Here is a 13,520-nt window from a genome sequence, read left to right as displayed (position 1 = left end):
TGTGCTAAATTAATAATTATATGTCTGCTTCTATTAGAGCTGTATTTGCCAATTCTATCAGCGCTCGATATCTAAAGGGTCTCACTTGATATAAAGGTTACAAGTACAAAGTTCCACAATCTTGTCCTCCGATTCTTGCCCCGTTTCACGCTCAGTATGAGCTACCCCAAAAAACACAAGGTTGGAACGACGAGCCCTATCTTCTGAATCGTTTAGTCGTGATGATATGTCGGAAATGGCTTTTGTGTTTGTATCGACCACTGTCCTGATGCAACCAACTTCGGTTTTTAGTGCAGTTATGGAAATCTCCGTCCTCGATTCTATGGGCGTAGCTGCACAACTGGACCTGACCCACTCTGTCCAAATTAGCTGAGCCTAAACATCTCGTTGCATTCTTAATACGCGAAAAATGGGCAAATTAGTTTAGATTCAGCATTGGTCGCAGCGAAATGGAGGGGCAAAAAACGAGCCGACAAGCACGTACGGTGCGAGCGCCAGGACGGTAATTGTCCCGTCGCTTGCTTTGTTTTGAGCCCTGGCGCTGTACGCCTCAGCCATGTAATCATTCCTAAAATATACCAGGGATTCATAAGTGTTCATACGTATTTATTGTGATATATGCTAGGCTAGCCACATGCCCGTGGTTGTTGGAGAAGTATGGGAGAGGCCTTTGACCTGCAGTGGGCGTAACCAGGCTGATGATGATGATGATGATAATGAGCCACATGCACCGACCTTTGTCCGGCAGCATGACGCTGTTGTGCTGCTCTCTTATCCCTTTGGTTAGACAGTGCTGGCTGCCTAGCTCATCGTAGTTGCACTTCTTGGCAGTGTTTCTTCTGGTACACTAACCGAAAATTGCGCAGATCGTAATGGTGCTGATGCGAGTAGCTACATCGGATCAAAACAATGCATACTGATAGCAGCACGGTGCCTAGATTCTTGCTGACATGACACCTTGTGACATATTTGCGAAGTGGACCCGCATTGACGAGCGTACAAGCTATGTAAAATAGGTTTTAGCCTAGCTTGCAACCGGCTACGCAACCTTCTTTGCATAATACCGGCATAGCACACGCTGGATGCGATATATTGTGGCGCTTCCTGCAAACACTATGCCTTCTGGACAAGTTTTCATGCTCCTTGAGCGTTATTGACTAACTGGTTAGCGTTTACTAACCAGGTAATTCACCAACAATAGTGGAATACCGGACAAGCTTCATCTCTCTAATTATTTATGGTACGTTCACACTGAGGAATCCGGCGTCTACAGCGAATGGAATTCTCCTGCCGCCGAAAATCGCGTAGTTCACACTGCTTGCGGACCGCGCCGCCGGAAAGACTTACAGCGCCATCTGCCCTATAAAGTGCTAACCTCCAATCAAGCGCGGTATATCCCGGATGTTCGCGCGGCTCGAAATTGCGCAGTTGTCTCCGCTCGCGTCGAGTTCGTGTGTTTATGTTGCGCGTCTCCACCATTACTTGGAAAGACAATGATGAACCCCGAGCAAGAAGAGGCAGTACTGCTCGGCCTGTTGGCAAGCACCTTTCTGGCGATGCATGACGCGCAGAAGCATTCGCCGAAGATACGGCGGCAGCGGCGTTGGTGGGTTCGCCCAGCTCTGCAAGAGCGCAGACAGCTTGGTCACGCCACGCAACTGCTGCTACCCCTCCTGAGAAATCGCGACGTGGAGTACTACAGAGAGTAAGTTGAGATGTATTGTTATTTGCGACATTCAATCACGTGCAGTTAAATACATCGATGTCGCTGCTATACGCACTGTGTTTTGTATTCCTAGGTACCTAGGATGCCTCCACGTACTTTCGACACGCTCGTGCAGCTCGTCGGACCACACATTCGGAAGAAAGATACGAATTTCCGAAAAGCAATCAGTCCGGAGCACCGGCTTGCGCAAACTGTCAGGTAAGATGTCGAAAACACATGCACATGCAACTGTTGAGGACGTTTTGGCTCACTGAGAATTGTGTAACTGAAAACATGCATTCTAGATTTTTCGAGTGGTTTCAATGAACCTGCCACAGTGTCTGCTTGGAATTGCGTTAACTAAATACGATTCATGTGGTGCTGTGAATGGCATTTAGGTATGTAAATATTGAGCAGATGTCAAAAGCATGCTTGTCATAAGCAGCATTTCCTCAGCATAGGCGACACTTTTGTTGTTTCATGGCGCCTGAGAATAAATGTTTATCTTGCCACGTTATTATTAATTGTAACGTTGCATAAGTTTCCTAAATATCGCAATAAATTATATATTCGTACGTCCAACCGCATCACATTTGATTAATGTGGCTTTGATCAAAATGCAACCGATGTCATAGCCACAGAACAGGCGAGGCAATGTGCAATACAATGTACTTGTAAAGGTGCGAGTGGCTTCCCTTGAACATGCGGATTTTCCCATATAGATAACCTTGCACCTATATGGAATTGTGCACACTCTCTGAATTCCTTTATATTTTTCTTCAGATTCTTGGCTGCAGGGGAAACGCTCCGCTCATCTTGTTTTAGCTTCCTAAACGGATGCTCGACAGCCTGTGGCATTGTGTCGTCGGTGTGCCAGGTGCTGTGGGACGTCCTTGGCCCTTTGTACGTTGCCTGTCCATCAAGTGCAGATGAGTGGCTGCGGGTAAACCCGATGTTATTACATGGTCTTCAATGCACGTACTTTAATTGTGATAGCACGTACATTGCTGATATGTCATCTCTGCAATGGTTGCTTTCATTGATGTGGCTCTGGCTCACAGGACAGGGTTATGCATTCTCATCTCGTGTACCTTCATCCTTCAGATTGCAAGTGATTTCGAGAAGCGGTGGAACATGCCCCACTGCGTGGGCGCAATTGATGGAAAACATGTTGCCATCGAATGTCCTTCCAAATCAGGAAGTGAGGACCGGAACTACAAAAACTTTTTCAGTAAATCTCTGCTTGCCATCAGCGACGCCTGCTACAGGTACTTGCACAGAATTGATGCGTTACTGTAACTAAAATTAATCATTGTCAGCACAACCTGGTACAATTATGCTCATTGTGAGATAGAGTTCAACAGCATATTGAGGATTTCTTTTGAGTGAAAGGCGTGTGCTTAGGTTTAGGTGAATAGTAAAGAGCCGCGGCTGATCAAAGTTAATCCGTGGTCGCTGACCACGGCGCGCCTTGTAATGATATTGAAGTGTTTACATACAAAACCCCAGAAATTATATTTGAGTGTAAGGTAGTAAGTTTGCTTACATGTTTATGTGCAATTATTGCAAAAAGTGTGCATCTCTTTCAAAATAGAAAAGAAAAGGACACCTTACTTAATGTAGGCTGCAAAGTTGTATCATTGCTTTTGTGTTTCATAGCTTCTTTTCCTTAGCCTCTACTTTGCAGACAACCTAACAGGTTCAAAAATTAGTGTTTAAAGAAGTGTGTTTTTATTATCTTCTTCAGATTTTTGTACGTAGAAATAGGTCACCATGGCAGCGACTCAGATGGTGGTGTGTTCAGCCGAAGTAGGCTACAAGAGGCCATTCTTTCCAACAAGCAAGGATTCCTCCATGATGCACCATTGGGCAACGTTGGCAACATTCCCTTCTACCTGGTGGGAGATGAAGCGTTTCCCCTTAAGACATACATGATGCGGCCGTATCCCAGGAAAAGGAAGTTTAACCTTTTCATTACTTTGCATGCTCGGCAGGATTGTTTTAATTATACGTACCTAAAGCTGTTTATTTTCCTAATTCACAGAAGAATGAACAGCTCAGAACACATTGTGATTGCATTGCCCGTCAAACACCTGAGTGAATATGTTCACCGACAGTGCTTATTGAATGTAGGTACTTTAAAAAAGGAATTGAGCTTCAGATGATCACATAGTCCTTAAAGAAGCAATTTGCTCAGCATATTTGTCTTGCTGCAGCAGTGTTACCCCTTAGTGGATATGGTTTTCACTGGACGTGTGCATATCGGGCTGTAAATATACAACATACACACATGTGAGTTAGCATTGTAATCTTTTTCCAATAGAGGTGCCTGAAGCACTTCATTGACATATTTCTACACTTTTGTTTCGAAGGCCATTTCTATGGTTTTTCCTACTTTCCTGAAGAAGCATTTTCTTGATACATAACCAATACAGTAGTACAAAAGCAAGTAACGATGCACATACTGCTCTTCCGCCTTGTTGCTTGCACATTGTCACTGCTGTTACAGAAAATTTTGTTTTTGCAGCTCAATATGTGCCTAACTTGTCATGCAGGTCTTCACCCATTTTTGCCTGCTAGCACAGAGGAGCAGCCATTAGAAGGTCATTCTTCATCAAGCCACTTCGTCGAGACCCACAAAAAAAGGATCTTCAACTACCGTCTCAGCAGAGCCCGTTGGGTCATAGAGAATGCCTTTGGCATAATGGCACAGAGGTGGCGCATCCTGCGCCGCCCGTTCAAAGCTTAGGACGAGAATGTGAGAAGGATTATCTCTGCTTGTGTAGTCCTGCACAACTTCCTGCTCAAGGAGTCCCCCACTTCCCCATCTGCATACTGCCCTCCTGGAACAGCTGACTATGTAGACTGGCAGGGAAACATCAGTGAAGGGAGCTGGAGGGCCGAGGACAGCAGCAACAATGCACTGCCACCTCTGCATAGCACAGGCTGTTACTCAACCAGGTAACGAACTTTTCATGTGGCACGTTACATAATTATGGAGAACTTCCCAGGAAGCATGCAAAATCATGACTTTGGGTAGTCCACTGCTTGCTACTGCTACTCCTGCATATGCATAATTGTGTGATACTTCTTTCTTAAGAGCTGCCTACAAAATGCGGGACGACCTTGCCAAGTACTTCGTCACTGATGGCCAGATCCCTTGGCAAGAGTCCATGATCATGGACAGAACACTGTACAGTGGTGAGTGAAAAGTTTATTGGATACTGAGGGTCCTTGTATTAGGCAAAATTCAGCAACGAAGCTAATTTTGACATATGTCTCTTTCCTGCTTCGCTTCCATCACTTTGTCATGCATGACCTTTTGTAGCACCGTTATTGCATCTATTTGCTGATGCGTATTGAGTAGACGCAGTTGTTGGGCAATTGTCATACTGAAGAAGTATGGTAGGTCGTGTGCTTCTTTCGATGACTGCGATGCTTTTACTGCACGCAGTTGCTGGAGACACTCTGAGGCAATGTCGACATGCGACTTTGATTGTGCAGATCTGAAAAAAATAGAAAAATGGTGTATACTTGAGCAACATAATCCTCACGCTGTGTGTGCCCTTATCTTACCTGGAATCAGTGGATGACAGTCTGGGGATCTTACGTGGCCTGTTCACACAGAGGAGAAAATTTAAGTTTACATTGTCAATCACACACTGTGCTACAAGTTCACATAATATCTGTGGGTAGAATAGCACGCATGCAGGTGGACTTTTGAAGTGATCCTAATGCAACTACTTGCCTTTCAACATGATATGCTGTCTCTTGGTCTGTGTCCCCGCTGTACCTTGGCCTGCAGAAGAAAATGCTGTTACCACATATAGATTGCACTGAACCTAAGCAAAATAATGAAGTCAAGCTTATTTTTGGGGATTTTCAGGTCAACACTCTTAAAAACATTACTCTCACCTATCTGGTTCTATGACTGCAGGTGTCACGCAACGTGGCGACGATCCTGCTCCGGAAAGCTCGTCCAGGGAACTTGCATCGTAAATGGGATCCTCCAGCTGTTGCTCGACGACCTCCGTGCTGCCTTCCGGGCTGCGTTCCGTGCTGCCTTCCGTGCTTGTGCTTTGGCGAAGTGCAACTGGTGTTCTGTGTTATGTGTCATTCACCAAAAAAAAAAGCATACGATACACTTTTGAGCTTCAAATATTCCTCACAGCTTTGTAGAATATTGTTTTCATGAAATGAACATGGACAGTTGCTTTATTAAAGCAACGCAAAATTATGTAAGGCAACTTAAGAAATGAGATCTTTCAGTGGAATTTTCCAAATGTGTGCCATGCAGTGATGAAAATACCTACTGAAGCCACAATACATTGAACTCAGTGCAATTTCAGTGAAGTTATTTGGTTCTGTTGACATACGAGTCCATTTACCTTTCAGGAGGGAAGATGAGCTGAGCTCGTGGAGCGCATAATTGTAAAGGAGGATAAATCGCGAGACTAGCTCGTAAAGTGCTTCTTTGTTATCCGTGCAGATTTGCAGACTATTTGAGCTCCTGCAATGGTCTGCGCTTCTCCCAGAAGGTATGCATGCGTTTTATGCTTCTATGTAACGGCACATATTGTGAGGACCTGCTGAAGAGTAATGTTCACAGTGCAGACTCCATTTTGTTGCTTTCCGTCTCCATGAAAATGGGATCTTATGTGGTACAAGTGCGCGCTTCAAGTCACGATGAGAAGGAAATAAAATGTGTGGAATGTTTGAGTTCAGCCTCTTCTAGCCAGCGAGATTGAATTGGCCTTGGGCAACAAGGTTTGCCGTGTTAAACTTTAAAAAATTATCCTTTTAGATTAGCCTACACCTTGCTAACAAACCTTTTGTGCTGAAATGTAAATGTGTTGTTAGACATCGTCCTCTTCAGCTGCAGGCGATTTTGAACTGGCATCAGACAACACGGGTGTGCAGTAAAATCCCCTTTCAGTTGAGTGGATAATATTTTATGTTTAAGTAAGCTAAACCGTTCTGACGAAAAGTTCCTGCACATCGTTGCTTTTTATGACCACTAAAATTGTTTGCCCGGATAGAAAAAATTCGGGCTTCATTGCAAGCTTTCTGTATTTCTTTTGTCCAAGTGCTGTGAGAGTTGCCTTCCAACTTACCCTTCACGGCTCGGGAAATCAATGTTTGTGCAGATGCTCAAAAAATAATAAACATGATACTTATGTTTGCCACGCCATAGGTTACGCAAGTCATTTCATAGCCAACTTCGAAAATATGCTACTGTTATTATTCATCAAGCAAAAATCATCTAGTAGTACTTCGCTATTCATTAGTGATTGTTCCTGCACGTGTAGTTCATCAGAGCAGTTACTCGTTAAGTGTTATGTTTATATTATGCAAAAGTGAGGATGTGGCCAACATATCAATACTTAAGAAATATTTAGCTTTGCCATCGCATCATGTGTGTGTGTTGCTCTGAGTGTAACTGCATGACTATTGACACATGTTCACATCGCCACTTATATAAAGGTTATTCATCAATCTTTGCACAGTTATTTACAATTCTTCCCTTTACATGGTCACAGTGTTTATTCTCTGTGCACACTGCGCCATCACTTGTGTACTACTTTTGTACCTTGATGCCAAGCCATTCATTTCCCTCCGTTGCAGTGCATTCAATGTACATTTTGCTTGCAAATTAGTTGACCAACTGTGTGTATGTAAAATAAAGAGCATTTTGTGTCTATAGGATGTATGCATGTGTTTTTTCCTTTGTAATTATTTTCTTCATATCCTGCTTGTAATTGACTGAGATTGAAGTAATAAAAGTAGACCAAAAAAGTCATGCTGAGCTTACATTGGTTCTTGCATCACAGGGCCCATTAAAGACAACATCGCTTCGAAATGAACCCATTTCACTGTCGGCACGTCAGCCGCACCTGCTCCACTTCTCATAGAGTCCTTTATTTTGTTCCGATGCTTCTGGAACGTGTCCTTTTAAGTTCTTAATTTGTTTTGTGCTGCCATTCCTGCAAAGATTTCATTTTTTATTGACACATGCATGCAGAGGTTTAGCTGCGGTCAAAGATGTAATTAGCCATTCACAAGTGAAATCGTAACACTTCCTTATATCGGTATCATTGACATTTACTGCATGCACTGTTATGCCAATTAATAATGTAGCAGTGGAATACTATGTGTGCAATGTTAGGCTACACATTCACTTAAAAGTATTTTCCTTGGAGAATGTATATATATAAAAAAACATTAAATAAAAATACCATAGTGCGCAATGTATTTATATTGCCCTATGACTCGCCTGCCAAATGTTTCGTTCGACGCGCCGAAAGGCATTAGCATCGGGAAAAGGCATCGCTACAATATCCGTGGCCCTGCGCTGTTTAGATTCAGAGAATGTAAACAGCACACTCGGCGCACGTGTGCACTCGGCTGGCAGGCCGTCGAACAAAAACAAACGCGTTCGCTAGCCGAGCAACAAGCGTTGCGACTTTTTTATGGACGACTTCAGAACTTTTCTGATACCCTAGCGCAAAGCTCTAGCATCGCAATGAGCAGCTGGCACATGTACATGATCAAGAAACAAAGATCGCAGAACACGCACTTACCACTCAACCCAAGCTCGCGACCGACCTTGTGCCACAAGTCGTCCTTCAGCGCGTTGTCTTTGTGCTTCAAGTGGCGCTTATCGTAGAGGACTGGGTGGTTGCGCACCAGTTCGATGAGCATTTCGGATGTGGATGTCGCGGCAGACTTTGATGACTGCGACGACTGCGACATGACGTGAGACTCGGCCGCCATCTTTGGAAGTTCTGTTTCGCGCTCCCCGATTGGTCAGCGCCGCGCGGCGGCGAGGCAATCCGGCGGCAGCTGCCGCAAAAATCGGTACGGGAGCGATCGGCGCGGAAGGGGCTATTCCGGCGGATCTCGCCGCCGCCGAACTGGGTTCCGCCGAACTGGGCGCCGCTCCAGACGCCGAATGTCTCAGTGTGAACGGGGCATAATCCCTCTGAAATAAAATATTCCGATGCTATAGCCAGATCACCCTCTTGGTTGCTGCTCGCCGCATTCATGTCTTTTCTGACCAACATTGAAAACTTTTCAGTGCGCAGTTTACGCGCCAGAGTCACCATGTGATTATTAGGCACTCCTTAGTGGGGACTCTAAATTAATTTGGTCCCCTTGGTTTTTTTAATGTGCACCCGATGCGCGGTACACGGACGTTATTGCATTTAGCCCAATCGAAATGAGCCTGCCGTGACCAGGATTTCATCCCGCACACTCGGGCTTACCAGCGGAACGCCGAAGTCGCTACACCACCACGGCGGGTAACATTGAAAGCTTCCTAAGTCGATTTCTAGGGCTGTCAACGCGCCTTTGGTATGCGCCAGGAAGATGATTCTCATTCTTCGAAAAAATAATTGACAAAATATGCCAAGCCGCCTCCAGTATTGCTAATACCTGTCATGAGTAAATGATTTCTACGATGCGAAATGACCGCAAAATAAGCAAATAAGAAGTACAAACAAAGGTAACAGCAAAAAAAAAAAAGAAGAGGTAGCGTGGTATGCCACCAAAGATTGGACAAATATTCAAACAACCAGTCCAAGTCCTATTTAACGCCAGTTCGTCAACTTACCAGCGTCCTCGTCTTTTGCGCGCATTGCAGTATCGTCATGTCCTATTTAAATCCTAGAAAAGTTAAAGACCACTGATGTGGTACCTCCCTTGTCGATGTACCCGTATGGCTCCTGAACCTCCTTCCTTGTCTTTGGCTTCGGCTTGATTATGTGGGTGGAAAAGAACGCCAATTATTTGATTGGTGTTTTGATTGTGCGACCGGTCCTCATCGTACCATATGGGGCACGATATGGAGAAGGAAGTTTCAGTCGTGTATAGTGATATGCAAAGCAATAGAGAACCTTCAATACGCTTGAAGTCCTTTAGATTTAAGTACGCCAAATAGTAAAGTAGTCTTTGTACTAGCCTTTGTACCCCGAGTGATCGGCTACACAGCCACAATTTTCACGCCATTATTTAAACCTGTACAAATGTTTAAAAAGTGTATTTGTTCACGTACCATCACTAACTTGACTTTGCCTCGCGTTTACTCCTTGCTCTTGTTTATAATATCTAATATTGTTTTTTGCATTGAAAGCTTCTTTGTATCTCCACTGTTCGGACCTTCACGCGGTTTGGAATATTTTATAAATAAAGAACCGGAAGGTGAGAATGCGGCGCCAGGGGTTCTTGATGCCGTCATGATCTGTCTATTTTTGCGCAGCTTCTCTGCCAGAAAAAGATGAAGAACAATTTGATATCCACATTCAAGCATTGAAGGGAGGCTTGAACCAAAAATGAAAAAAAAATTTGCTTGACGACCCTTCAAGCCACCTGAACAAGGCTGTTCTGTTACTGAGAACAGCAGTTTTCGCATTCTAATTGACATAACACAAAATTAGATACTTACATGTACGCAAAACCTTTAACGTAGTAGGCGGTATAAAACCGTGTTATGACACAGTGATTTGATCACACGTGGTATTCAGTATAATAAAACAGAAGGGCTGACAATGTAATATATAAGATCATTACACGCGAAATTAGAAGTCACATAGCCATGGTAAAAAAAAAAAGAACCCGCATATCGAAATTGAGGTATATAAGTATACGAGCAATCTAACATTGCAAAGTTTAAGTTTATAGTGCCTTGCATTTCGAAATTCAATTTTACATACATGTGGTTCGTTTACCGAGCTAAGACTAGCATATTGAAAGATATCCAACCTGGCAGTTCGCTCTACTCTTCTTCGTCACTGCATAACGACGTCCTTCACTTTAGCAGCGTCGATGCCATCAGGTGGCATATCAGGATTTGTGGCATAGTTGTTTCCTGCTAAGTTGACATAGTGCGTGTCACGTGCTTCATGGTAAACAATTTTGCGTATATTACAATAAATGGTCCTTTCCCTCGCTTTCACTTAATTTTTTCCTTATAGACTGATATATTTCAAATTAATATCGCAGTGAACTTATTCCATAGGCTACTTGGCTTCGTTATGTGTATACACATAGGCCCCTAAGGACGATGAAACTGTCGAGTCATCCTTTCTAATAAAGCGCTCTGCTATTGTATCGTTAAAGGTTAATTTGTATTCTGCTACTTCTATAGATACATTGCACTAAATCATCTTTTTGATGAAGAGGAGAAAATCCGTGCAAAGTTACTCATTAGCAGTGAAATGGCAGTTGGGTAGTGTTCTTACATGATGTCTGAGTATCTGGTAAGGAGAAAAACACACGCAAAAAAAGCACAAGCAGGGTATCCCACTTTGCTTACTGGTAAACGACGGCCATGAGTTTTTTTTTTTTTTTTTGCCGTAGCAAACATTTATCTGTAGGTAACAAGAACGAAAGTTCAACTGCATGTTTTTGCTTTACCTGTCGGTCACAAGAACTAAAGTTCGACTGCATTTTTCGGGGTACGTTTATTCTTTATTAGAAATATATTAGCGATATTCCTGCAAAATTTGGTTTTCCAGCAATACATAGAGCATGTAAACCTTGCTTGTGGAAAATAATAATGTTGCAAGCAGCTGCTGCTTTTAATTGCGTCTTTTAGTATTCCTCTTGTTAGAGTGTAGGTATTGCAATACTCGATGTAACTAACATGTTTTTAAAGAATAATCAAGTGCCGAAATATATGTATTCTGCGTTGCAGGTCTTCTTGTTGCGTTGCTGCAGAGGTACATGTCCCTTTTCCACGTCGGTCTCATTGGGAGCATCTTCCTTTGGGGTGGCATCATAGCGTCGGTGTTTTCACCAAACATTACTACCATAACGGTTACTCTTGGCCTACTGCATGGTAAGACATGGGGTGGTTCTATGTTTGGAGCAGTTTTGACATATTTTACTCTTAGGCTCACACGAAACTCTTTGCGATTGTCAAAGACATGAAATAGCATGTAAAGTGATTAAAACAAATCATCATTGCATGAATAGGTACACAAGTTCAGACTAGGTGCAATCACGAGACCAATGCTAAAAACTATGAGTACTGACACCTTAAGTGTTAATATTTGGCCTACGTTCTCACCATGCCGTACAATGGACTCATTATTCCGATGCATTCTATCTTATATGACTCCAGAAAAACGTATTTCTAGGTATAAGGTCTGAGCTTATGTGAGATAAACTACACTGCATCTGTAACAATGCCGATTGCTTTCACAAAGCAGTGACAGATGGTGTATTGAAAAAGATGCTTTAATATTCAGATCCTGTTAGATTTTATTATCAACATGTAAGTTTTGTATAAAGTTTATACAAAACTAACATCGTATTTTAGCTTCGAAAGCTAAGCATTTTCTTTTTGCTCAGCCCTCAGTGAACTCAGCAATAGCCAGAAAAATCGCATGGCAGTAAAAAGTATGGGGGGCCGTGAACTAGGCAAAAACGTATTGAGTTATTGACTGTATTTCGGAACTAAGGACCATATGGCGGGTCACCTTGTCGGTACATTACATGGAGGTGGTGGGGTTTCACTCCTTGTATATATATAACCTCACAAAATTCGGCTCCATAAGCTAAGACGTCTGAAAATTCCTTATTTTCGGTGGACGATCTAAACGATACCATTTATACTTTGCAGCTTCGTCATCTGCAGCGTGCACGTATTCATCTCAAACGGCTACAAACTTGGAAAGAGCGATTCATGGACGACATTGTCGATTCAAATATATTCTGGAGACATTGCTTCAGAAGCAGCTGCAATATTTTTTTTCACCATCTATTGTAGATTTATGAAAAGAAAACGTAGATATTATTCCTGGACAGAGCTTTGGGAGCCCCAACTTGTAAGGTTTGCCATCAAATCGAGCAGGTGTACTACTCCCCGTCTGCCATGAGACATCAAAGCAAACGTTGAAAGAATAAATGGCACTGCTGAAAGGAAACCTAAAACAAAACATTAAGCCCCATCAAATCACTCGACTATTTTTGTTTTACATATCTACCGGCGTTTTTCGTGTGACGATATATAACCTGGTTATGAATAAAATTGCCACTGACGCTCCTGCAGTTGCTGGTCATATTGAAACGGCTGCAAAACGTAAGAACTGACGTGATCTCTACGTGACTTTTGTTTCTGTCGCTCTCTCTAAATCACATGCGCTGACGACAAATACCGTAGTCCACAACAAGTGGCACTAATTACGTTTTTTGCCATTTTCTAGAGCTCTGTTGGCGTTACGAATTACGATATCGTTATTATGTAAACCTAATTCTACCATCTGCAACTACATAATATATTCATAAATGTCCATTTACCCGATTTTTGTTTGTATGCACCGGGATATTTAGAATACAGGCCACCATGATGCACAGATTTGCATGCATGACGAAGTCACTCGGAAATTGAGCGACTTTGTCCCTCAATTTCGCTTCAATCTGTTGGTACAGCTTGGAAAGGGCAAAGCCGGTTTGCACCACGCAGGACGGGCCACAGAGCAATACCCGAGCGAGGCGTGATACTCCAGCCGCTGCGCCTAGCTGCATCTGCATGCGACTGCTGCGTACTGTAGATGCCACATCGACCGCGCATAAAGTCCCCGGATATTCTTCCCAACAGCCGAAAGTCTAGGGACAGTAACCGCGTGCGGTCCCGAAAAGCCCGCCATGCTTCGAGCCACTCGGGCAACCGCTTCTTCCGATTGGTCTGTGTGCGTGGCGTAGTTACAAGCACGTGGCTATGCGAGTCAGCCCGAGTGCCTGGCGTCGGTGGCTGCCCCCCGCACGTTTAAGCTTCTCGAAAGTGGCTTGTTGTAATTTACGTCATAACGAC

General features: G+C 43.4%; 2 protein-coding genes across 2 annotated transcripts in view; both read left to right on the top strand.

Annotated features, from left to right (window-relative positions):
* Positions 1–13,520, top strand: part of LOC126524720 (monocarboxylate transporter 11-like) — a 115,517-nt gene that overhangs the window by 79,367 nt on the left and 22,630 nt on the right. Inside the window, exon 3 of the mRNA XM_072287413.1 lies at positions 11,400–11,543. Coding sequence (XP_072143514.1) covers positions 11,400–11,543 — 144 coding nt within the window. The remainder of the gene's footprint in view (positions 1–11,399; positions 11,544–13,520) is intronic.
* Positions 1,266–7,505, top strand: LOC126524335 (uncharacterized). Its single transcript, XM_055067254.2, has 8 exons — positions 1,266–1,705; positions 1,800–1,924; positions 2,489–2,648; positions 2,810–2,973; positions 3,453–3,834; positions 4,261–4,666; positions 4,806–4,906; positions 5,643–7,505. Exons 2-6 carry the CDS (start codon positions 1,809–1,811, stop codon positions 4,303–4,305), a joined length of 867 nt encoding a protein of 288 aa, XP_054923229.2. The 5' UTR covers positions 1,266–1,705; positions 1,800–1,808; the 3' UTR covers positions 4,306–4,666; positions 4,806–4,906; positions 5,643–7,505.

Source organism: Dermacentor andersoni, chromosome 3 (assembly GCF_023375885.2).
Source record: "Dermacentor andersoni chromosome 3, qqDerAnde1_hic_scaffold, whole genome shotgun sequence".
NCBI classification, from domain to species: domain Eukaryota; kingdom Metazoa; phylum Arthropoda; class Arachnida; order Ixodida; family Ixodidae; genus Dermacentor; species Dermacentor andersoni.
Note: the sequence above shows the minus strand (reverse complement) of the source record. Positions and strands in the feature narration are given on the sequence as shown.